The 27,641-nt window shown below is 32.5% G+C and overlaps 2 protein-coding genes across 3 annotated transcripts; one reads left to right on the top strand and one right to left on the bottom strand.

Moving 5' to 3' along the window:
- Positions 1–6,686: 6,686 nt before the first annotated feature.
- LOC100378011 (uncharacterized) lies at positions 6,687–15,177 on the bottom strand. Of its 2 annotated transcripts, none has more exons than XM_002733416.4 (6): positions 14,919–15,177; positions 13,135–13,312; positions 12,760–12,903; positions 10,174–10,503; positions 9,181–9,340; positions 6,687–7,151 (listed from the first exon to the last, which is right to left on the bottom strand). In XM_002733416.4, the coding sequence occupies exons 1-6, from the start codon at positions 15,042–15,044 to the stop codon at positions 6,905–6,907; spliced, it is 1,185 nt and encodes a 394-aa protein (XP_002733462.1). In that variant the 5' UTR covers positions 15,045–15,177; the 3' UTR covers positions 6,687–6,904. The 2 variants fall into 2 exon arrangements, with proteins under 2 accessions (XP_002733462.1, XP_085361807.1); XM_085505681.1 differs by lacking the exon at positions 6,687–7,151 and adding an exon at positions 8,861–8,999.
- Positions 15,178–19,103: 3,926 nt separating this feature from the next.
- LOC100378759 (uncharacterized) lies at positions 19,104–25,899 on the top strand. The gene is made up of 4 exons (XM_002733421.4): positions 19,104–19,266; positions 19,367–19,462; positions 25,079–25,153; positions 25,510–25,899. Exons 1-4 carry the CDS (start codon positions 19,197–19,199, stop codon positions 25,842–25,844), a joined length of 576 nt encoding a protein of 191 aa, XP_002733467.1. The 5' UTR covers positions 19,104–19,196; the 3' UTR covers positions 25,845–25,899.
- Positions 25,900–27,641: the final 1,742 nt, after the last annotated feature.

Here is a 27,641-nt window from a genome sequence, read left to right on the forward strand (position 1 = left end):
CCCAAGAATATATTGATCGTCCAGATGAGATTCAGAAACTACTAGAGCTAATAAAACAGTCAGAAGTAAAACCTGTTGGTATCTTAGGTAGAAAGCCACTTCTCTGTAAAACATCACCCATTGGCATTAAAGGACTCGGAGGAATAGGTAAAACTACTTTAGCAATAGCCTTAGCTCAGAGAGTCTGTCAGGATTTTAACATGGAGGTGGTGTGGCTTACTGTATCGCAGAATCCTGAGGTTGTGCCACTTCTAAATACTATCCACTTTTATTTGACTGGAGAAAAGGGTAACTTTCACAATGAGAGAAGTGGCGTAGATTGGCTCAGAGAGTTCACCAAGTTGAGAGAACTTTTTCTAGTTCTTGATGATGTTTGGAACGAAGATGACGTAACACCTTTTAGAGTGATTGGTCCAAAATGTCGTATTCTAATTACAACACGTCGTGAGGAAGTTCTTGCATTCCACAATGCTGAAAGCTTTTTACTTAGTGATCTGAGTGTTCAGCAGTCTAGAATGATGTTTCTCAATTACATGAAAACGGATGAAAATACGATTAAAGAGTTACAGTTATCTAGATGTGTAAATGAATTCCTTGCAGCTTTGAAATATCACCCCCTAGCTATTGCACTTTTAGGTTCAGCTCTTCGTTCAACTCGCAAAATTGAGAGATTGTGGGAGAAAAAACTTGAAGAACTGAAATGCAGTGAGACGTTTTGGAAAACCAGAGCCAATGAATTAAAAAAAGAAGGCTATGATTACACTTTGATGGGAGCTTTCGATATTAGCTTTGACTATCTTGGTAAAGATGAAAAATCGAATAAACTAAATTCAGCTCAGGAACATTTCTTGGATTTAGCACTATTTCCTGAAGACACGCCCATACCAGTTGATGTATTGAAGAAGCTTTGGATGAAAGGCCAACCTGTGGGTTTATATGATGTCGAATGTAAAGAAGAGATGGAACAGCTAGATGAAGACTTGGATGTTCTGACTGCATCTTCCTTGGTGAATATGGTTGAAGATGGGGGAATTGATAGCTACAAACTGCATGATTTGGTATTGGGATATGCGGTTTATAAATTTAACTACATTTATGGTGATGGTATGTTATGCAGACGTCAGTGTGACCTTGTTGAATACTATAAGCAGGATGTGATTCGTACTAATCTATTGGTAATTACTCCACATTCCCAACAATGTTTTCCATGGTGGACAGCGCGGAATGATGGGTACGTTTACAAGTACCTAGTGCACCATCTACTGAAAGCTGAAATGCATGATGATGTGATGCAGCTGCTAATGAACTATAACTGGGTTAAAAATAAACTGGAAAAAACTGACATTGCAGAAGTAATCTCTGACTATGAAAATTACTTTAAGTATTGCGAAAACAGAAAATTACCCGTAAGTAACAGCATCAAAAATGTGTATACAGCTCTTACGTTTACTGGACAAGTGGTTGCCAAACACAAGGATCAACTACCAAACCAGCTTCTTGGGTCATTAGTTGATGTACCTGACCCAGGAATAGTTGATTTCCTTGACCAGATTAAACATGACCTAGATTTATCCAACCAATGTTCTCTCATTCCAATAACAGCATGCCTTTCTCAGCCAGGTGGCTTCTTGAAACGGTTCATACGTGACAACAGGGCAACAGTTCTTTGTGTAGCTTTCACCCATGATAATAAACACATACTAGCGGGATATGGAACTGGAGGATATGGTTACAATACAGCTCATCTTCTTCAGATAGATGCTTCTACTGGAAAAGAGAAAGTTCTAGGAAAAGAAGTTGATCATCATAGAGGTTCTGTATTTGGTCTAGCTATCCATCCATCCAACGAGTTTGTAATAACTGCCTCATTTGATAAAACTCTTAAAATATGGCCACTTCACAATGAGTTTGATAAAGTTTATACACTCTCTGGACATGATAGTTTTGTTTATTGTGTTTCCATCTCACAAGATGGTACATTTGCAGTTTCTGGTGGAGAAGATAAAACAGTGAAGAAATGGAATCTGAAGATGAAAACATGCAGTTTGACAATTAAAGGACACAAGTGTACTGTTCGCCAAGTATGCATCACTAGTCAAGGTGATCAAGTAGTCACTGGTGCAGAAGATGGCCAACTGCGTGTATGCTGTCTCACAACTGGCAACATACTAAAGCAGCATGAACCTGGGTTACAACTCATCTCATGTATATCATTGGCTAATGATGATAATACTGTCATTTCAGTCGGTAAAAACAATGCTGCAAAAGTAGTAGATATGAATACTGGTACGATTCTGTTTGAACTTCATGGTCACAATAAAGGAATTATATCATGTGGTTTGTCCAAAGATAGTAAATATGTGTTCACTGGAAGTGGTGATGGCATGATTAGAATGTGGGAACTTTGCAACGGCAGAAAAGTCCGTGAATTCCAGGGGCATGCTGAACGAATTCGACATATAGCCATTTCACCAAATGGGAAATTAATGGCATCAGGTGCCGAGGACTGTTGTTTGAAGATTTGGGATTGTGACCCAGAAAGCAGCAAAGCAGCCACAGTACAACAAGCTCACATATCACCTGTTAGTGCCATAGCATTGACTGCTGATAGAAAGATGGCTGCTACAGCATCACATGACTTCACCGTGCAGATATGGGATTTGTCAACATATTCACACATCCATACTTTTTATGGCCACACTGATATTATAAATTGCATAACAATATCAGATGCCTTGGCATGTATAATATCTGGTTGCAATGACACAACTATTCGCTTATGGAATATAGACAATAAGAAGTATTTTGGAGAGCCCCTTCTTGGACATGACTACCCAGTAACAGCACTGCAATCTTCAAGATGGCATGGTAAAGATATATTACTTTCAGCATCACACGATAATATTATAAATGTTTGGGACATCAAACAGAGAATTAAACTGCATCATCTATCAGGAATTGACAATGGTGTTAAGTATTTACATGTTTCCATGATACAGCAGGAGATGATATTAAGGATTACTGCAGTGTTCCAAGCAAGTGTGTGCACCTGGGAAATCCCAAAAGATAACTTACTACAGCAGTCTCGCACAATATTTTATCCACAACATCACTGCCATCAGTCAGAAAGATACAAGTATCCAGTTGTTTCACAGACAAATTATAACCGCCTAATGGCTGGGTGGGAAGAAATGAGTAAAATTCGGGAGTGGAATTTAGAGAATAGAATTGAATCAAGGATACCGAGTGGACATGATCACCATGATATTGTCACATCCCTGTATTTAACTGAAAACGATGAAATAATAATCACAGGCACTAATAATGGAAACTTAAATATTATAGGATTAAAGAAACTGAATCCCATTGGACGACTGCAGGTCCCTCATGACGCCATGAACTCGGTCACTGCAATTACTGCATTGCATTCCATGCCAGATGATCCAGATGCGATGTTTTTATTTGCTGGATTTCACAATGGTATGATTCTAACATGGGAGACAGTTGATAAGGCTCGTGTTTATGAGTGTGGAAAAACTCCAGTGAGAAGTCATGAAAATGGAGCGCTGACGATTAGTAATGTGAAAAAAGTTGGACAAGGATCATCCACTATAACTAATCTAGTTGCATACACTGAAGACAAGACAGTGAAACTTCTCTCCACTGGACTGAAACAAGACGACACATCAATTACCATATGGGATGTGAATGCTGGGAAACGTATCCACCAATTATATGGCCATACTGATATTGTGACATCTTTATATATGACCAGTCACGTGAATATATTATCGAGTTCACATGATGGCGCTGTGATATACTGGGACTTAGAAACAAAAGAACATCGACGTTACAAATCTGGGGAATCTCTAAACGGTATCACGTGTCTCACTGTCACAGCGGATAAAACTAGATACATCATTGGTTCCAAAAACAATGTCATAGAGGTCCACGAACTAACCACTGGTGCACTTCTGAGATCATTTTCTTTGGGGTCAAAGTTCACTATGAAGAAAATGGCAATGTCGGTAGATGGAAATCATGTAATCTGTTGCTATGACGACTATACTGCAGAAAAGCGATGTTTGGAAACTGGAGAAATTATAAAAGACATGTGTGGTCACCAGAATGAATGGGGGAATGTTGCACAGTGTTTTGAGGAAGGATTTGTTCTTTCCAGTGGTATACTTTGTGGACTAGACATTTGGAATCCTACAAATGGAGAAATATTAGGAAGTGTTGGCAGTAGCTATGCCAACAAAAATATGATCACATCGACAGAATGTTCAAATGAAGGTTATATTCGCATGATTACTGCTGTTCATGTCCACAAGGATATCATTATAACAGGATCGTATGATAAGACATTGAAAATCTGGAAAGTTGATAAAACAAAGAACTTTAAGTCAACTCTTATCACCAGTTACTCTTTTGAGCATGCGGTAACATGTATCAATATGACACAAGACAACATTATCTGTGTTGGGTTCCTGAGTGGGCTGGTATGTTTCATTCAATTGAAACATGGTGTTTCAGTTAAAACTTGACAGTATCACTTAGAACTCTCAGGTCATATATAATATTCGATATGTTATTTGTAATATGATATTTGTAATATGATATGTTATGGTATTTGTAATATGTTACATTATTTGTAATATGTAATATGTTACATGTATTTGTAATATGTAATATGTAATTTGTGATATGTTATTTGTAATATGATATTTGTAAACATAAATTATCTTGCGTTTTATTCATTGAATTGTTTTTTGTTATGTTGACATGTGTTAAAGTATGGAAATTATTTAACATGAATAACCATTCGATTATCAAATATGATATTCAAAATGTTACCTTATTGTAAAAATTAATTATTGTATTTAATAAATAAATATTTATTTAATTGTATTTATTGGAAAGTACTCAACATGAAATATGGCTAGCCATTCGATCATCATGGTCATATGTTACTCTTTTATAAAAATAAATTACTTTGAGTTATATTATTTCAATTGTATTTTTTGTGTTTTTTGCCAATTCAACATGTGTTAAAGCTCGAAAATTACTTAACATGAAATATGACTTACCATTCCATTATCAGGGTCAAATATAATATTCGATTACTTCTTTGTAACATTAATTTATCGTGAGTTTTATTCATTGTTTTTTTTTAATGTGTTGAAGCTTTAAAATTACTTAACTTGAAATATGACTAGTCATTTGATTATCAGGGTCTAATATGATATTCGATTTGACAACTTTTTGTAAAAATAATTTATTTAGACTTGTGTATATTGTTCAAGAGAATTGTGTTTATATTGCTTAAAAGAATTTTGTATATTGTTTAAGAAAATTGTGTATATTGTTTAAGAGAACTGCATTTATTGGTTAAGAGAATTTTGTATATTGTTTAAGAGAATTGTGTATATTGTTTAAGAAAATTGCCTTTATTGGTTAAGAGAATTTTGTATATTGTTTAAGAGAACTGTGTGTACATTGTTTAAGAGAATTGTGTATATTAGGAAAATTTTGTATATTGTTCGAGAATTGTGTATATGGTTTAAGAGTATTGAATACATTGTTTAAGGGAATTGTGTGTATTGTTTAAAAGAATTGTGTATATTGTTCAAGAGAATTGTGTATATTGTTTAATTCAATTCAATTCGTTTATTTAACGGCAGTTTGAAATACCTAGGCAAAGGCTAATATCACTGACTACTATACATTACATCAAACAAAGGCAAAAATTACAAACATCAAACACAAAGAAAAACAACAGTAAGACTTCACAAATAATAAATTGTTTAAGTAATTAAAATATCCTAAAATTAATAGAATTGAATAAAATGTTTAAGAGAATTGTGTATATTGTTTTGATGAGAAGCGTTACAATGTCACTGTCAAATGTCATGGGCATTTCATAGTTTCATTATTAACAAGTATTACTTTGTTGTATTAAAATTAGCACACAGCAAACATCCCTAGAAAATAGTAACTCAAATTGTGAAGATAAAAAAAAGTTTTTTATTTTCTTTTAATTCACCACAATAACATTAATCAAACACATTAATCACGTACGTACACATGATATTATATAATTATTATAAATATTATATCACATAACTACAGCATAGTTTATTACATTTATAACCCTATAATTTATAATAATGGTATTACTGACAATTTGGAATATATATAATGTGATTAACACTAAAAACATAATTACTTTTATGAAGGAGAGTTAGGTCAGTAACATATAAATACAAAATTAAAAAATCAACAATACATTATGACAAGTTTTCTTAAAAATGATGAGAATTTTATATTCAATATATAAACAGGATTGTCAGTATGTACATAATATACAAAACACAATTATTAAAGTGTTATTAAAGTATTATTTAAGTATTACAATGTACAAAGCTGAATGTTGCACTGAAAATTGAAAATTAAAAATGCTCGATAAAACTCAGCCCCAGCTCTCTCTTTACAGAGAAAATCACAAATTATGCTATTACATAACCCAAACTGAAGTAACTGTGCAAATCAGGATTTGCTGAAGAGAAAATCCTCCCATATACAAGGACCCCTCCACTCTCTTCCAGTTAGTTCATAAACATAATCTTTAATGTCATCTGCCATAATTTTTCGAACCAAACTTTGCATGCAATTTTTTTTATATATTTTTCTTTATTTGATTTTTTTTAAATGTGGTCAAACAAATTTGTTTGTATTGAATTTATCATTTTTCACCTGATTTGATTATAGTTTGTGTATGGGCTTGGCTATAACTATTCATAAGTGACTTTTATTTAATGATATATGGTTGGGTGTTAACATATAAGTTAAGAAGTTGATCATCACCCAAAAGTATAGATTTTAAAGAGTTAACTGTAGTAATTTATTTTGTATTACTTTTCAATTTATTGACTGCAAGTGATTTCTGTACCATTCTTTGTGCCTGTCCATAGCTAATGTCTTGGTCTTCTACTACCTCATACCTATCATCATTGGATGGCACATCATTGCAGAAATCGTTCGATTCAACATCAGTACAAGTTTCGCTGTCGGGAGTTGTTACAGCAGACATCCTTTGAGCCATCATTGGAGCCATCATTGGAGCCATCATTGGAGTAGGTGAACACAAACTGTAAAAGAAGAAATAAACACATTGTGAAATTACAATTATATTAATTTTACACATGAGGTCATGTAATATGACAAAAGGCAGCAGCAGATTTAGCAATATCTCATGGACCTTAGATATTTTGAATCAGTGTGCAAATGAGACAGATTAAAAAATAATTATTGCATTGCATCCATCTTGGAAAGATCAGGAGTAAACATTGATGATAACACTAATTGCCAAACAAAATTAATTAGAGAAAAAAATATAGTTCCTAATTTGAGGACACAAAACCAGTAAAATGGTTGATTCCATGTTTCTATTAATGTTATTTGTTTTAGATATAAATTGCCTGTTATAACATTTTAAATCAAATCATGAAAATGAATATGCACATTGCATAATTTTGTCAATACTAACTTTGAATTTTTGCCAATATCAAATTTGAATGCAACTGACCCACTCATGCCTGAGAAGTGGTTGATGACATGATAAATTTTCGTGTTTTGGAGCACTTAAAAGGCTGTTAATTGCTCATGGTCAACAAAATAAAAACAAGCAGCCTGTCGGCTGAGATAGCTCCGCTGTTAGAAATGCACATTTCAATGAAAGAACAGAAGATATCATTAGAAAATGAACAATATGTATAGTATCAAAGAAATGAGACTTGCTGTTTTCAACAAGAATTCAAAAATATCACTTTTCATCAAAAATAATCATCAAAATTAGATAATTGAAGATTTCACCACGAAATTAACAAATCTGAATCAGGTCCACATGTAGTACCTATATATGTAATATAAAAACAATCAGATTTGCGGTTTTCAACAAGAAGTCGAAAATACAACTTTTTACCAAAAATTCCAAAAAATATTCACTAAAATTAGAGAATTAAAGATATCACAAAATGAACAAATCTGAGAGAGATCCACATATAGTACCTATATATGTAATATCAAAGAAATTGGACTTGTGGTTTTCAACAAGAAGTCGAAAATATCACTTTTTACCAAAAATTACAAAATTATTCATCAAAATTAGAGAATTAAAGATATCATTACAAAATGAACAAATCTGAGAGAGGTCTACACGTAGTACCTATATATGTAATATCAGAGCAATTGGACTTGCGGTTTTTAAAAAGAAGTCAAAAATATAACTTTTTACAAAAAAAGACAAAAATATTTACCAAAATTAGAGAATTAAAGATATCATCACAAAATGAACAAATCTGAGAGAGGACCACATGTAGTACCTATATATGTAATATCAAAGCAATTGGACTTGCATTTTTAACAAGAAGTCGAAAATATCACTTTTTACCAAAAATTACAAAAATATTCACAAATCTGAGCGAGGTCTACCCAAGGTACATATACCGGGTACACCAAGTATCAAAGAATTCAGGCTTGTAGTTTTCAAGGAGAAGTCGAAAAAATAAAACATTGACACGGGCGACGACGACGATGGACACTCACTCATGCAAAAAGAAATGCCCTGTATGTGATATAGACGAAATTGAAGATGGAAAACATTTTCTGCTTAACTGCAAATTATATGAAAATGAAAGAAACCAACTATACACTGAGTCAACACGACAGATGAAGAAAAAATGATAGCTATGATGAACAACAATGAAAATAAAACAATTATAAAACTAGCTAAATACATATATGAATGTTTCAAAATTAGAGAAAATAACATGAAAAAGCCTTCATTCTCATCCAAATAAATCACAATATTAATATCAAGGCATATCTGCAAGGTTTTTTTTCTTTTTGTTCTGTTATTATCATCATTCTTATTTTATTTTATTGTCTTCCTTGTTTTTTTCTTTCATCCACACTTTATTGTAATTTAACTCAAGATCCTATAAAGAATACGACATCAATGAAGTTTATTATTATTATTATTATTATTATTATGATAAGCTCCGCTTGACAAAGTCGACAGCGGAGCTAAAAATATCCGTAGAAGTCATGTATATGTTGAACCATTTGTATCAATTTGGATATGTTCATGTATCAAGTTGTTTTTACATACACCCTTACCTTATTGCTGGCAGCATGCTGCATAATGGTGCTGATGAATTGTCAACAGCAAAATCCTTTTTGACCTCTGCTAATGAACTACACCTTGAGAATTTCATCGCCATTGGTGATGCCGTGTTCAACTCTGATTTGTTCATTTGCAAACGCTTTGATTTACAACCTAAAAAATAACAATTCATTGTCAATGTCATAGTCTATTTTGGATTTGATGGTGACAAATGTTTGTCCAATATAATGTCTGATGTAAGTGTGAAGTTGAACTGCATTTTTCAAAACATGGAAGCTAGTCGGGAAGAAGAGTTTTAATCTACCGTAGTTTTATATCTTTTTTTTTTCAACCCAACATCGCTTCAACTTATTTACTCAATAAAATGGGTTTGACAAAAAAAAAAACCGACTTGCTATGCACATGAGAAGAGGCAGCCATATACATGCGTTTGTATTACTTAGTAATTTAGTGATTGTATTTGTTATTTAGTATATTGTTTTTTCTTTCTTTTTTTCTTGTACTTTGTGACCATTTTCTTTCCTTCCGGGATTGTGTAAGAGTCAATAAGTAAATAAATAAAACACAAAAATAAATACATGTATATATGACATTACAGGTCATAGCCAAGGACTGCCACCAGAAACAAAATACTTGTTGTTTTTCAGTGCGAGTAGTTTTTGATAATTCTAAGTTAAAATTGAGCATTCTATGGCTTCCTTCGGGCCAAAATTACTATCAGACGGGTCACAGTTGTAGCCTGTGGCGACATGTGATTACTGGTCAATCAGAATGTTATGGTTGCCAGAGGATCTGCTCCCAAGGGTAAGGGGGTGCATGGCCATGTCATGCGCCCCTGTTCCCTTGTTAAAAAAAATTCCTTAAAGCAATCTTGGAACAGGATAGCACAATAGTTTTTTCTCTCCTCCCCAGCTATTACCGTCCATGTCAAAACAAGCAACCTGTCAAAAATATCAATAGTATTTTATCTCATTTATCATAGTTACCTTTTGTGTTGAGTTTTGACATGATTCTTCTCGTCAACATATCTTCATCCAGGACACCACCAGCAGATTGACATTCTTGAATGACTTCTTGATTGACTTCCTCCATGAGTCGCTGTAAAGATATTTCTTCCTGAGCTCCACCAATAATAACTTGAGACAATAACGCAGCATTTCTTAAAGGTACATACTGACCACCTGTCATATGAGCTATTGCCATAAAGAACTCCTTATATGGTGATATGCTAGGTTCACAGCCAACCATGTACATCGTGATACATTTCTCAGCAAGTTGGTTTCCTGTCTGTATCGGATCCAAACCATCAGGACAACCTGAATAAAACAAACATACCCATAAAATACCTTTCAACTGACTGATCAACTGACTTTTGGAGTTATCTTCATGAAATGAACAAATCTGCAAAGGTCTACAGAGGGTACATATAAAATAGCATTTTCACCAAAATGACAAAAACATTCACTAAAATCAAAGAAAGCTTAGAAAGAACTCCCGTGTGCTGAGAGTATTGGAGACACATTAAATCAAAGAAAGCTTAGAAAGAACTCCCGTGTGCTGAGAGTATTGGAGACACATTAAATCAAAGAAAGCTTAGAAAGAACTCCCGTGTGCTGAGAGTATTGGAGACACATTAAATCAAAGAAAGCTTAGAAAGAACTCCCGTGTGCTGAGAGTATTGGAGACACATTAAATCAAAGAAAGCTTAGAAAGAACTCCCGTGTGCTGAGAGTATTGGAGACACATTAAATCAAAGAAAGCTTAGAAAGAACTCCCGTGTGCTGAGAGTATTGGAGACACATTAAATCAAAGAAAGCTTAGAAAGAACTCCCGTGTGCTGAGAGTATTGGAGACACATTAAAAATTAATTCAAAATTACTTGAACTTGAGATGTTGATGGAAATGCAGAAAATGAATTATGCAAATAAGGTAACGAACAGATTTAAGTGTAAAACTAATAAGGTCTGCACAATGTACCAAGTTTCATTGAAATGTGATTAGAACCAAAAAAATATTAATTATTATGCTAATTAGAGAATTAATATGAACAGATTTTAACCCAAAATTAATCAGGCTGTCTATTGTCCTAGACCATTTATGTACCAAGTTTTATTCAAATGTGATGATCAATACTTGAGATATACAGTATTAATTAATTATGTTAATTAAGTGATTAAGAAGCATAAATATTTACCAAAAACTAATATGGTGTATAGTCCTAGGTTCATTGAAATGTGACAGGTACTCTTGAAAAGTTTCGTTTAAATTCAATGAGTGGTTTTTAGACATCAGTGCAACAGCCATAGAACAGCAAAAAATTAACTAATTATGCAAATTAGGTAATTAATAGGCACAATTATTTATCCCAAAATTAATCAGGTCTCTGCATAGTCCTAGAATATCTATGTCGCAAGTCTCATTGAAATGTGATGATTAGTACTTGAGATATCAGGTGAAAAGCTGAAAATTAACTAATTATGCTAATAAGGTATTAATATGCACAAATATTTACCCAAAACTAATTAGGTCTCTGCACAGTCCTCAAGTAACTATGTACCAAGTTTCATTGAAACATGATCATTATTACTTGAAATATCAAAACCTGAAAATTAATTAATTATGCAAATTAGGTAATTAATATGTACTGATATTACCCTAAAAACTATTAGGTCTGTGTAGTGTCATATGACATCTATGTACCAAGTTTTATTGAAATGTTATGATTAGTACTTGAGATATCAGTGCAAAAGCCGAAAATTGATTAATCATTATGTAAATTAGGTAATTAATAATATTAACAGATTTTTACCCAAAACTAATCAAATCTGCGCATTAGTTCAGAGCATCCATGTGCCAAGTTTCATCAAAATCCAATGAGTGGTTCTTCAAATATCAGTGGACCAGTCATGGAACAGCTTGAAATCAGTTAATTATCATTCAAATTAGGTAATTAATATTCATAGATTTTTACCCAAAACTAATCAGATCTGCGCACTAGTTCAGAGCATCCATGTGCCAAGTTTCATCAAAATCCAATGAGTGGTTCTTCCGATATCTGTGGAACAATTTTGGAACAGCTAAAAATCAGCTAATTATCATGCAAATTAGGTAATTAATATTCATAGATTTTTACCAAAACCTAATCAGCTCTGCGCATTATCCCAGAGCATCTATGTACCAAGTTTCACCAAAATTTGATTAGTGGTTCTTGAGATAACGATGGAACAAAAAAAGTGACATACATACATACATACATACAGACATACAGACATACAGACATACAGACAGGGTAACTGCAAAGACTCCCTTTTGTGCTTCGCACACAGGAGTCAATCAGAGAATTGAAGTTATCGTGAAATATAGAAATCTGAAGGAAACCATCCAAGCCATCTTCTTTAATAGCCGATTTCAAAGCCATAAGGTTTTTCAGCCGAAAATTAAACATATAAAGTTTATGCCATCGAATGACAATGACAATGACACGATTAATATTAGCTTTACTTGAAAAATAACTCACAGTACAACTAGACACATCGATTAATTAATTACTGGTTAAAAAAAAAAATTGTTACCATTTTGGAAGCCATCTCCAAGACAGCCAAGTCCATGAGGTGGGGCGTCTGCAATGAACACGCATATTTTTGTAGAATCTTGTCTCCAATCTAGTTTCAATATTTGATGTAAAGCATCAGCCACCGCTTCTGGTGTATCGCCGCCTGTTGATATCAATGATACACATGTTAGGTGAAATTAATATTCATGTTTCTGATCATTGGGTGAATCTGGTGAATCATTTGGGTCTATGGAATCGATATACGGTTCTACCACGTCCACCTGGTCATTAAGGTTTTTAATCTAAATATTTAAGCTAAATATTGTTTAATCTAATTGTTTAATCTAAACAATATTTCTCTCAGCTTGTATACTTATGGTAGTGAATTTCTTACCGCCAGAAGCACTTGCCGCATCTAACCACGATTTCATTCTACTGACAGATGAAGTGAAGTCATGTACCCTTGTTACAAATGTACTTTCTTGTGGAGGATGGTCACGATATTCCACCAATGCCAACCGGACATCAGATTTTTCTTTACATACAATCTCTTCTACTATTGTTCTCACATTCTGTAAAACAAACCAAGAATTACAAATCAGTGTCCAAAAAACAGATTAAAGGTCAACTGACCACAGTGAAGTCCTGTATGGGTGGTATTCATCCCCTAAGGCTTGTGATATTCAATGGTCATTTGAAATTTATAAACATTTATAACAATTTCCTTCAAAGACAGCAACCCCTTTTTCCAAATTATTATTTTTTTAATTGTCCTATAACTTGTATTTTGTATTTTATTTTTGTTTATAATTAATATTTATGTATTGTTGAGACTTTTTTTTAGTGAGTGTATATTATATTTTTCTTTTTTGCTAGTGTATATTATCTAACTATTTTAATTTCTTCTGAGGAGTTGCAAGCATTTTTAATGAAGTGAAATGGAAATTAAAATTACTTTATGTAAAACAAATTCACACCTTCATGAAACATGGTGTATCTTGTTGTAGTTTTGAATAATCTTAAAGGGCGACAGTCATCGTGCTGTGTTCTGTTCGATATGGGACTCATAGCGTCGTACATGTATACAATGCGTGTAAAATACAAATTTAAACTCACGCTGCGCGGCGACCACCGCGCTTGAATATAAAAAATACATAAAACCGCATCAACTCATCAATTTTCCTTGGGACGAGAAAAAGAATTTTTCTTGACCTTACTAAATCATTATATTTATAATCAGTTATTGAAGTGTTCCTATAATTATACTTATTATTTAATTTTACTTTTACAACATTTGATAGTTGCAAAAACCTTTTTTGTTTTTATATCAATTTCCTTTATTTAAATTAGTTAGATCTAGATTCATATTATCCACTTGACTTTGATGTTAAGAACAAAAATGTTTACACAATGAAAAAAATACAAAAAGAAAATCAATTAAAAATATATATATATAAATTCCTATCATCAATATGAGGGAGCAAAAGGTAAAGTAGATGATGATATGATAAAGTAGGTTGTTCAGTGAAATTATTGCTTTCATTTTCATGACATTAGAAAGTATACGGCTCCAGCAATTGGGAGTGAGAACAATTTTGGCCTCAAAATAAAAAAATAAATATTTTGTTAGTGTTTTGTACATTTTTTCATTTATAAATTATTATAAATTTTTGTTGTCACTTCATTGATGTTGAATTTTTTCAAGGTTGTGCACAATAAAGTTGTTATTGTCATTCATTCTTGCACATTCTATCAGATACATTCTATTGGTTGTTACACAGTCCTGGTTGTAAGTTACTTCCTGGTAAATAATGGCTGAAAAGAAAAGTATCCAGATGTACAGATTAACTTCCTCGTAGCCTTTTCACACAAAACTAAAGTAGTATCAAACTTCCCTAGTTTGCGTCTAAAGTTTCAACTAAAGTACAATTTGGTCTTATAGAAATTTAGGGGAAGGTGCAATTGTATATGCCCCTCTAGATAACTACAACTACGAAAGACCCTAAGGGGCCCTAATGAACTCTTATCCTCCTTCTAGTAACCGTGGTTTAACATAATCGGGGCTGTAGGTACATGTTCCCCGGGATTATATTGCCCGTAAAAAGACACAATCCCGCAAAAAATCAGTATTTTATATGTGTTAGGCGATTTATACACACATTGTTTTTTTCATTTTACCTGTTGTGCTGTAGCAATATAGCTTCCCATACTCCCCGTGCAGTCCATTGCAAAGGCTAAATCCAAGACAGCAGAGTCGTGTTTCGCCAATTCTGGCTGAGACACTTTATTTACTTTGATGCTCATATTTACGATGTGTCTGATAAAACTGTAGCTCCGAAGCGTGTTTCAAACAACCGACAAATACGATGTGAAAACTGGTTATGATCGGCAGTCGTTAAATAGCCAGCAAAATGCTGAATAGGAAAATATTTGAGAGTGACTCCCTCTGTTATGATGGTGAGTAGGGTCTATAAATAGAAAGGTGAATCATCCGATATTTTTAGATATGACGCCATCGTTCCTATAGAGAGGCTGGGATCGACCATTATATAATGGGGGTATTAACTTGTGCACATTGACAAGATATTTGCTTAGCGTTGACGGATATTATATTAGAGCCTAATTACTAGTATTATTCTCGAACAATTTCGATGTCATGGTGGAAAAGCGTTCCTACCTTGTGTTAATATCGCCTACTTTATTATCCAACAAACGTAAACATCTGTTGTTATATGACCAATTTCACCTCCCTGTAAATGTGGTTGAATTCAATTCGAGTCGAGTTAGAATTATCACCTCCATGGAATTATGAAGCATGCTTGATTTTCATATTCCAGTGTTCTGAATCAATTAATATTAATCATAAACATTTAATACTAGTAATGCTAAAACACTTATACTCATATCTTATTCAACACAAGATACATAATAATTAGGTTTTAGCCAAATAGAATGGAATATTTTAAATTACATTATTATCCGCTGTGCTCGTTGATTGGCTGGTTGGATTCAACTGTCATTCAAATTTATAAATACATGTATGTATAAACATGAATGAAGGGAATGGGTTTATTATGTTGTGAGTATGCATGATACAGTTTATGGAGACAGATGTATAAAACAGCTGAACATCCAAGTACAACGTTAACGTGCCTGTATATATGGAGGCGGAATTCCCCTTATTCGATTCATTTTGAAAACCTGCACATGATCAACCATGATTGTCAGGACCAAAAAAATGCATCTAATTTGTGATATAACTAAGGCTACGTCATAAGTTGGAATGTTTATTTTACAATATTAAAAATTTAATAATAAATTCGAAGGAGCAACTAATATTCTTCAACCTGGTATTTTTTTTAGATTTTATTTTTTATTTTTTTCGTCTGTTTTTTCGAGTTTAAAAAATGTGAGCTGGCTGGAGCCTTCATCCCTTGTCTATTTCTTACACTAGATACCAGCCGATACCCCCCCCCCCCGCTCATAGAGACTGCGTATTACAGTTGATTATAGTTCCTGGGCTCCCTGTGGCTTAGCGAACAATACAGTGCATGCATTGTTCTATTAAGATTCCCCCGTCAACAGGTTTGTAACCACGGTGACTGAAGTTTTAAATTTTGCCACCTTTGCTAAAATTTATGTGTGAACTATTCTGATTAATAGTGGATTTAAAAAAATAAATAATATTCATATTCCTCGAATAATACTACATGTACTGTATAATATTAATGTCCCTTAAAGAATAATACAACATGAACTGTATGAAAGTTTCTAAAAGTACTTGAAAAGAAAAATGTTCATCAATGAATACATTTACTGTTACAGTATTAAACTATATGCTCCTTAAGGAATAATATACCATGAATTTTTAAAAAGTTCTTAAAAACATTTCAGCAACATATCTAACCAAAATTCTGCAAAATGTACTGAATTAATTCAATGTACCTTATAGAATAATATGAACTGTGTAAAAGTTCCTGAAAAAATAATAATACAGGAACAACATTTTGCAAGAAAAATACTACGAAACATTTAATACTACCTGTACTGTATTACACTTGCTAATTACACCAAAATTGAACTTGGTTGACATTTCATAGGGATTGATGAAATTCACAAATTTGAAGGTGAGTAGATAAAAATAGTTTGAGTTATTGTATAACAAGACGAATACAAATTTAACTGAAATTTAACCAATATCTTGTAATATACATAGAACATTAACCGTATCAAACTTAGCTGAGTTACCAGACTGGTTAACATAATATCCAAGTTTTAAATAAATTGATTAAAAACTGTTTGAGTTAATGTAAATACAAGGAAATGTTTTACAACAGAGTGAACAACGACGACGACAGGGACAGACATTTTCTCTTTATATACCTTGATCTTCATCCACTATGACTGCGAACAAGGAAAAAATACATGAAAATAGGATAAGAATCACACTTTTTCTACATATTTAGTAATGTAAAATACTTTATATAGATATTGTTATTAAAGGGCGGTGGCCGTCGCCCTGCGCATGCACTTCGCGACCAGCACTAATTATCGCCGGTGACACCCACGATACTTTCTAATCACCTGAAAAATACTTAATTAAAGCTTGGTAACGTTTCAGTTTGTACTCATTAATCTGCGCAACAGTGAAAGTCGCCATCTTTGTTTATATGAAACCCACTGCATATATCTCGCGCATGCGTGGCGCGACGACTACCGCCCTTTAATATTTCTTTCGTCCCTAGAATGTGCTGACAGCTAAAACTCATTGTACCAATCGCTTCGTTTGGTATTGAGAAATGTGTCACCTCTCTCAGCCCTGTAAAATCTTTTTGGTGACGAAGTTTCAATGTCCTCGCTTGACTTTCATTTTCTGAAAGAATATATATTTCCGCGTACATACATCTTTAATACTTGTTCTGTACTTGTGGTATTGAAATCACATCCCTAAATGAAGTACACATAAACCCAAAACTGCATTTATTTTAAACTGGATTATTAAAATATGACTTATGTCATTCATAAAAAAACTTTTACAATATCTATACAAATATAGTGAAGTCTTTTAAGATATCTCTGAACATAGTCATTTTTATCGGTAAAAAAATGCCAATCTAACTCTAGATTGTTTAATTTGTTAAATTTTCAACTTTTCTCCATCAACATGTCCTTGAAATAACCTATGATAACGGCGAGAAATAACTAAAGAAAATCTCAGTGCCAGCAAGGCCGCTAGAGGGCCCGATTTTTTAAAAAACCTCTCTGGGAACTTGAAAACTTACTGTGTATTTAGGAGTGCCACGTATGTAAACCAAAAGAAACGCATATTATATTTCTCAGTTTCTAAGGTATATCTCTAGTTTTAGATAAAATATTGTAAAATATTACATAAATTGTAACTCGGCTTTAAAGGCATAATTGGATGTGACGCCATTTTAATTAATTAATTTTGATGATTATTGGAGCGTCAGAGTTGCTTGTGATTGAATTTTGTGATTAAAAAAATCGTGAAATGTAAATATGGCACAAAATCACCCAAATCGATCGATAAATAAAGGCTAAGAAATGTATAAATATTACATGGCGATACGGTCGTCGCATTTTAATTTCACGTGGATTGATTTTCGTACACGTTTTACATACACTGCACATAACACGACCATTGCGTTGTAAAGGACAGGCTAGGAAAGACAAGTGATGGAAGTGTGATGGACGTACTGGAGACAGAATATGCCAATAATATTGTATTATTAATAATAACAACACATCAAACAACTGTAACAGTACAATAACCCATATATCCGTACGTAGCTGAGAGGGCCCACCCAAGCTACGTACGAAAATTTATGACCCTCCAAGCTACGTAGAAAAATATATGACGCCCAAGCTACGTACGGATATATGTGGCCTAAAGTAACATGCGGAGATAGGACCCTACAAATAAGACATATATGTATATTTAATGCTATGTCCTATATTTCTTTACTGACATAGCTATCTTTACCGTCACTCATCTTTCCTGGTCCTCTGTGTTTAGATCACCACTATTCCTGTTCAAATATATACACCCCCCGTACTCGTTGATAAATATAACGAATAGTTTTTATTTGTTTTACGCATTTAATATTAAATAAAACATTTTGGTGTTTCATTGGTGTATTACATTTCTTTTATACATTATTCGCCAAAACATAAAATCATTTATTCCATTTAGTCATTTCCTTTCCCGACCTACCTTTGAGGTGGGATTCGAACTGAATATGCAATTGTTCTTTGTAACAGATGGTACTTCTCATTATTTACCAAATTTTAACATTTGCATATGACGCAGTGATATCCACGGCAGTGTATTTGCGCATGTCCACAAGGTTTGCGCGTTCTCTCCACGTTGACACTGAGTCATTTCTGCTGGTCGTTCAATTTATTAAACCGTATAGTATTTTTACTTTCAAAACAATGGATCGTTCAACCGTGGCGTTGGTATTAATTTTATTTGTTTTCCATGTCTCATCCATCATAGCTCAAGGTAGGTATAGAGATATTTAATTAATTGCGCAATATCATATGACGACAAAACAGTGTGATGCAACAACTAATTTGAACGCTGTTAATATTTTCGCCTCCAGATGACCCACCACTGTGCAGCGAGTATACCAACTGCCAGGAATGCAACGATAATTTACTCTGTGTATGGGGCGCTTGCAGCGGACCCGACTCTGAAGGTATTTTATTCTCGTACCATTACTTACATCATACTTAGTTCAGTGTGTGACCAAAATTAATTTATTCAACATTTTAGCAGAAATTGTCTGTTTTTTGTTTCATATATCAACAGCTTGTTTTCAAGATTAGGGTTAGAAATCCAAAATATATTATATATATATATTTATATTTTAAATCCGATATGATAACATCAGTGATTATATATTGTAGTAAAACAATCTGGTGAAGCGATTACCATGACAATGTAGTCATTACTAAAATTGAAAATGAACAAAACATACTGGTATTCCATGCTTTGCTAGGAATACATGATTAGATAGAATAGGTATTTGATTTGACACATGCACATACATGAATACTAATATAAAAAATAACATACAATTCAAATTCACTTAATTCAAATTAAATAAAACCCTACAGAAAAAGGTACTAAACTACAACATTTGTACTTGAAAAATAAAACGGAATTGTAATATAATAGTGATTTCAAAAATTGAAATCAAAACATGGGTTTTAGGTTTATATGATTTTGTCTATCTTATGTTTACTACCTAGATCTCTCCTTTCAAAAGATCCAATTAATGTTACAGTAATTAACAAGCATTCAACCTAATATATGGAGGCAAAATTTTTTTTTTTCAAATGTGTTCCATAATTATTAATTTTGACACATCAACATTTAATTTTTTTTCAACCTGCAGGAAATATTTTATTTTTTGGGGGAGAGGAGGTTTTAAAATGTTTGAAAAAATTACATATTTTTGAAAAAAAAATTCCATAGGTATCCACATTAATGCATTGTTTCATTAATTAATAAAAATGGTCAAAATATTAATCAAACTTTCTTACTAATTCATTACAACCATTCAATTTTGTTATCACATGTACATGAAATTTTGAAATATTATGAGACATTTTAACGAAATGAATAGTAAATGTAAAAGGTGGTGGCGTATGCTCAAATTTTATGTAACCAAATAATGTATTTTTACATGCATTATGTACGCCTCAATGAGTCCCATACCAAACATTTAAAATACCATTGTTGCCAGCAGATCCCACTCACTGGTAATAAGATTTATACATTGATTCTAACATGATCATTACCTATGCTGGTACTTATTTGTTTTAATCCTCTGAATACAATCATTTTTCTCCACAAAATGTCTGTGCTACCTTTTGCACAATTTTACGTTTTTTCTCTCTGTAAAGCGCGGAGGTCGTCGCACAGCGCGTGCTCGAATTTCATTTAAATAAACAATGTATTTTACACACGTTGTATACGTCGTTATGAGTCTCATATCAAAGAGGACGCGGCGCAACGACTGCTGCCCTTTAATTTCATCACAAAACTTTTTTTTAAAAAAAATATGCAGGGTTATTTTAAGAAAGATGGCAAAATTTGACTTAGATTTTAGGAGTTAACCTAGCATACCGGTATAACAAAGTATGATGTGTTTAATCAATATACTGATTAAGATGATACATTGCTATGAACTACACTATCAACATCCGCATCTGCATCCAAGAATTTTACTAATATTTACAATTTGGTTATTCTTAAATTACCAAAAAAAATATATTCTGCAAATTGAGAAAAAAATATGTTGTTTCAGAAAATGATGTGATGTTCAGATATAATTGAAATAGACATTTTGGGAAACTTCAAGCTGCTTGCATAAGAAGATGCTTGCTAATGGAACCTTTCACAACAGATTTCTGGTGTATGGTTTCCTAGCAACTGATAAGTATATATAGTTACATCCGCTGGCAAACAGGAAGGCAGTTAAATGTCGAATCTTTTCATGTTGTCATAGCAACACAGCAGCTAAGAAATTGTACATCATTTTCTGGTTGTTTTCCTATCAGCCAATGTTGATTAGATTCTAACATAGAATTATATCAACTTTTTTTTAATATGTGTAAATCGCTCATTGCCGAAAGTTTCAAAATCTCTCCCATTATTACAATATTATTCTATTCTATTCTATTCTATTCTATTCTATTCTATTCTATTCTATTCTATTCTATTCTATTCTATTCTAGTCTAGTCTATTCTATTCTAGTCTATTCTAGTCTATATTAGAAAATTTCATGTAGTACATTTGAACCAATATTCTAAAATATTCAATTATTTCTACTTTATTTTTTACCAGAGTTAAATTAAACAAAACATTTTTTTGTACTTGCTCTCTCTGATCTTCCTAATACTGCTGTTTCTATGACAACAGTATCTGCAGCATTGTCTCCATATTTTTATTAAAAATAAAGTGTTTCAATGCATCCAGAAAAAAAAATAATATATGTATAATCACTATGGTTCAATGAAACATTGAAATAAATGGGAAATATCAGATGAATTGCAACACAAATAATAAAAATAATTCACTATTTGATTTTGTGAAAGTGGTCATTTGACCCATTACCTTGGGGAAAAACAGATTAAAATTAATAGCAATTATAGTCAATTGTAGTGCTTGTACCATATGGTGGATTATTACTATTCAAACAACTAGAATTGGACTATGTAAAATAGATTTCAAAGTGTTGAGTACGTCTGTTACACTAGACTGAAACCATGTAGTCATTCTCACAGGAATTACGTCATGTCATGGCTGCATGCTGTGACGTCTACAATTTTACAGTTAAAACTGTTACAGATTTTGTAGAAAGATCAATCAATCCAACAAAAGATTTCTCTTCAAGGATATATGCTATATATGTGCAAATTTTCTAGCAATATTTAATAATATATTATAATATTCATAATAATTAAACTCAAATTTGGTTTTTAATTTCAGTCATGTGCAACCTTAACATGTTGCAACAAATACTGATGATAGTGCTATCTGTAAATATAGTTGTATCATGTCAAACATTGAACTGTGAGTAATTACAACTGTTAGCAGGTTGGAGCTGGTCATGGACCACATATGTCACACTAAAATCAGCTCTCAGCTTTGCAATTAGGTTAAGGGCTTGGGATATTTTTCAAAATAGTAGTCATAAAAAAATTATTGTACATAATATGCCAATCTGTTTGGTTTTCTTGCATTTAATAAATGTGACATTTGATTGAAATCATTTTTATATTATTTTGGAACCTCAACCGTACATTATCTTATTGTGTTCTTTTGGAACGAATGAGTGTAAAAATAAAAAGAGAAAAAACTACAAATGTGTACTACTAATTAATAACTAACTCAATTATTTTTAACAGAATTAGATTTAGCATTCATGCTAATACTATTCATATTTACTAAAACATATTTATTAAAACTAATGGCAAAAATATTTTCATTTTAGTTTCAAGTTTCACTTGCGAAATGAAAATATTACTATTTTCTAGCAAAAATTTGAATAATATTGATATGCAAGTGAATTTTTGTTTTCTGCTACAATTTATGGGTATAAGTTTTTATAATGGCGGTGAATAATATGAGTAATAAATCTGAGAAACAAAATGTTTGAGGGGGTGGTCTTAGTCTTGGATTAAAAGTGAAAATTCTATCAGGAATTTGAATGTAATTTGTATCAGTAATAAACAGCCTAACATAATGGCAGGGGTTTTTCTAGGAAAAAAATGCAAGAGGGAGCACTGCAATTTAGCGGTGCCACCAAGTGGGGGAGATAGGGTTCTCCCTACCAGGGTGTGGAGTTTTTGATAATTCTAAGTTAAAGTAGAGCATTCTATGGCTTCCTTGGAGCCAAAAATTACTATCAGACAGGTCACAGTTGAAGACTGTGGCCACATGTGTCTGGTCAATCAGAATTTTATGGTTGCCAGAGGATCAGCTCCCCAGGGTAAGGGGGCGCATGGCCATGGCATGAGGGCGCTGCGCCCCTGTTCCCATGTTCCCTGTAATGGTGCATGATTTTATAATGCCTCTTCCAGTAAATGGAACAGCCTAAAATAACAGTACATAAATACTGTGAAATACTTTATTTTCGATTGGAATTAATTTTTGCAGTTTTCAATGGAGGAATAATTCAGTGAAAAATAAAATCCAGCGACAATACCTTTTTTCCTATATTTTACATTCAACTCAGTGAAAATAAATTCCATACAAAACACCCAAACAGTCTTTTCACCGAAAATTAATTCCAGCTAAAATAAAGTATTTTACAGTATATATATAATGGTATTTCCAGTAAATGGAGCAGCCTGATACATGTACAATTACTGTAAAATTATTTATTCTCGCTGACATTTAATTTCACTATTTTGATGCTTTCAGCATATGCACTGTGTTTTAATTCCATGAATTTGTCAATGAGTTTTATTGTTATTCTACATGATCACATAGATTTAGTGAATTTTACTTATCAGTGAAAATAGCAAAATTAAAACCCAGTGAATAATTAATTCATTCATTTATTTATCAGAATAAATACAAATTCAGCATAAATGTTGTTAAAAAAACACTGCATCAAAATATACAATATTTAATAGTATTTTAACCATTTCATCAAACTGTGGAGGTAGTCAGAAATGCAAACTCATGTTTTTGATTATCTATGTATGGCCATCTGATTTCTTTTTGTTGTCCAAAAAACCCCCCAAAAATGAACATTTGAAACATCTTGGTCATTGGTTCATAAGCCTCTTTCACATCATACATCACATTGCTTGATTTAGTTTTAAGTGGCCGAATTCTTTAATAAAACTTCAACCATTTCTCCAAATTTTTTGATTGATTTTATTCAAAGTAGGTATTAAAACAAAATATATTACTAATACATACGCAGATGACCTATTTTGGTTGACTATTGACTATTTTAGTTTTAAAAAAAATGCTTTGAACATCAACCATTTCTCAGGCTTGTCTGTGCCAATCCTTTTCAAACTTGGTATGATCATAATGTATGATGGATTTCTGATACATACAGGTTTTGTGATTTGTTTGAAAGATGCAAACTGGCAGCCAGGCTGGTTTCAATTTTATATCTCCTTAACCATCTCTATGAACATGCCTTAAAAGCATTATTACAAAAGAAAAGGCAGTATTTTGTGTTATGAAATGTAATTTTTGTTGTATAATAAACGTAGAATATCATCAGTGTCTCATGCAACAACATATACATTTATAGCTTATCCTTCAAAACATATCCAGCAAATTACACAGCAATAATATGAATTAATTTGTATAAGTAAAAATCATATGTCTGATATCATTAAATAATTTTTAATAATATATTTCTTTGTTTGATGTGAACAAGTATGCTTTAATAATATATCGTGCAGGAATTGATCAAATATGAAAAATTATATGAAAATGTTTTCACATTCACACAAATGTTACCGGGTACTCGGATTTATAATGATGATAAAGTAATTATATATGTTTCAGTATGTATGCTTCTCAGTTCTTCATCTTTATTGTACTTTTCATTTTAGTCAATATATTAAATTAAAAAGAATATGATTTTGCAATTTAGATTCCTTCTTGTTTATTTTAATAATGTTTTTGTGAATACAGACAAAATATACATAATTTCTGATAAGAACTTATGAATATGAAATGTGTAAATTTTGTAAAAGATGATAAAAGTTGTTTACCATACTAACATGATGTAAGATGACACTATTATATTTATTTTATGTATATTTTTAGGTTCAGATGGCTGTGTAGGTAAAACTGATGAACCTGGTAATTGTACAGAAGACGCAATATTCGAAGAAGGTGTATGTAAGTATATCACTACACATAATACAATACAGTACAAAACGAGCTGCTCAACAGATTTTTTATACATAATCTGTGATAAAATTTCTTGCATTAGCGCCATGAATGTTACCGCATACAAAATAAATAATATGCCATTGCTCATAGATAATTTCTAAAACCTTTGAATGTCAATGTTGATTTTGTTCACATATCACAAAAATAAATTCTATTTTTAATATTTTGACCAATGCAACAGCAAAATTGAAGAGAAATATATTAAATACCGTTCAAATGTTGTACCACAATAATGCTGTAAAAAGATTTCTAACTTGTATTCTGTGTCAGGTAGATCTTATACAATGTTTTGTTTGGTTTAGGTGACGAGTTGAACGACACAACTACGGCTCCAGAAAATGAAAGTGACACAACAAGTTCACCTGACAAAACAACACCACCTCCAGAAGTGCCAACCACTCCAGGGCCAACAACATTTCCAATTGAACAAACAACAAATGAAATGGAAAATCCAACGACAGTTGAGAGTGATGGTACAACAGAAGGTACTGAAGGAGGTTTCTTGCCATCTACTGGAGCATCATTTTCTGCTGCTAGTTTTGTTGGTGGAATTATTCTTTGTGGTGGTGTTATTCTGATTGCTTTCATTGGATGTAAATTTTACCAAAGCAGAAGCAAAAACTACACCACTTTGTAAAAATGTTACATCAAATACAACTTTATATGTGGGAATTACTTATCCCCCAAACAAATTTTAGTTTTCTGTCTACTTAAAAAGTTGTGTATGCAATTGTGCATGGTAGGTTAAAAAAATGAGCAGACTTAGGTTTAAGAAAGACAATTATGAATTGAAGATGAACTTTTTTCAATGCCTTTCCCCAGTAATAATTGATTTAAAAGTTCCCCAAATTATGAATGGTGTTTATAGATATTTTTATTCTGAACGTGGCAGGATAGCCTTCTCTTTTGTGTTTGGTCTCAGTCACATTTTCCAGATAACTGGACCTTCCTTTTGATGTGTGATCTCACAACCATACTGCCTGGATAACTGGCTTTCTTATTCATGTGTGGTCCACAGTCACAATGCCTGGTTAACTGGCCCTCTGCTTCATATAAGGTCCAGTCACAATGCCGGGATAACTAGGCATTCTGATTCATGTGTAGTCATATAGTGGTTACTTTGTCGTAATAATACATTGTATTATTGATAACTAATTATGACAAGCTAGATTATAAGAACTACAATAATTTTACTTGATTGCCAGATGTTCATTGTAATACAAAAATATAACCTTAAGCAATGTGTATGAACATAATGTTGCTTCTGCTGAATACTTCATATCAAAGAAGACAATTATATGCGTACATGTTTACACCAAATACTTTGGAACCCTTTAAAATTAGCATTCATATGTCAAGCATTCATATGTACATAGCTAATTCAGTTTGTATAGTTGTATTTGATTTGGACTACCGAGTATCCATCAAAAGTTCAGTTTTTAGACCATAACTACTAATATGAGTGAAGTGTATGTTTTAGCCAATGAAAGTTTGCACAATTTACATTCACAAAGTTATGTTTTTGTTGTCTGTGTCTTTTTTCAGTGATGCAATACACAAATTAATAAAATTGTTCGAAAGTTGCTCGTTTTCAAGATAACTGAAAATAAACAGCCATGGACACTTCACTTAAAAACGCCCCCCTAGGTAAAAATATTTGAGGATTTTGATGTTGAGGTTGTCTTCAGACTAAGTCGTGTACTGCTGAAAAACTGGTTGAAATCTGTAAATGGAATGATAGCTATGCAAAGATGTTTTAGAAATGTAGACAGTATGCACCCATTAATTTCATGTAACAAAGATTTCAGATGTGTTCCATTTACTATGTTCATGGTTGAAAATTGCATAATAAAAATATTCACAAATTGTTCAAGGATTGATATTAGAATACAATAACTCAGAATTCAATGAAGAACTTTTGAAAGTTGTGAATAAAATTAGCATACAAGAACAATAGATGTTCTTATTTGGTATAATGAATGGTATTCCTACTTTGGCAGTTCATGCATGGTACTTGCTTTACAGTGCCTACAAATTAAGCAGTATTAAAATCAGTCTAGTTTCTCTAATTTTGCCAATTGTCTACTTATTTCAGATGAATATTTGTTGTTGTTGAAATTTGGCAATAATTTTTGCTGTTATTTTCCCAACGAAATCTTATTTGTGATCAAAATAGATGATTGGAAATTTAATTTTCTTTAAAATGTATACATGTAGTTGGGTAGTAATAACATCAAGATGTATTCCCCTTTCCAGTTGTTTTGTATTTGATTTACTTAATTCAGTTGTACCGAAATACACTTAATTATCAGGTGATTGAAGTCTACTTAACCTTGCCAACAGTCTGTCTTGATGCAACAGCCATTTGAATTACATTGCATCACCAGCAGTCTGTCTTGATGTAACTGCAATTTGAATAAATCCATTTCATCAC

The sequence above is a fragment of the Saccoglossus kowalevskii genome, chromosome 11 (genome assembly GCF_978046115.1).
Source record: "Saccoglossus kowalevskii chromosome 11, keSacKowa6.1, whole genome shotgun sequence".
NCBI lineage: Eukaryota > Metazoa > Hemichordata > Enteropneusta > Harrimaniidae > Saccoglossus > Saccoglossus kowalevskii.

Bases quoted from the DNA above. Each gene is read 5' to 3' on its own strand.
- LOC100378759 (XM_002733421.4), top strand. From the start codon at position 19,197: ATGGATCGTTCAACCGTGGCGTTGGTATTAATTTTATTTGTTTTCCAT. The intron at 19,267-19,366 runs GTAGGTATAGAG...TTTCGCCTCCAG, and splicing joins CTCATCCATCATAGCTCAAG to ATGACCCACCACTGTGCAGC. The intron at 19,463-25,078 runs GTATTTTATTCT...GTATATTTTTAG, and splicing joins CAGCGGACCCGACTCTGAAG to GTTCAGATGGCTGTGTAGGT.
- LOC100378011 (XM_002733416.4), bottom strand. From the start codon at position 15,044: ATGAGCATCAAAGTAAATAAAGTGTCTCAGCCAGAATTGGCGAAACAC. The intron at 9,341-10,173 runs GTAACTATGATA...GTTATTTTTTAG, and splicing joins GTCAAAACTCAACACAAAAG to GTTGTAAATCAAAGCGTTTG. The intron at 7,152-9,180 runs GTAAGGGTGTAT...CTTCTTTTACAG, and splicing joins AGCATGCTGCCAGCAATAAG to TTTGTGTTCACCTACTCCAA.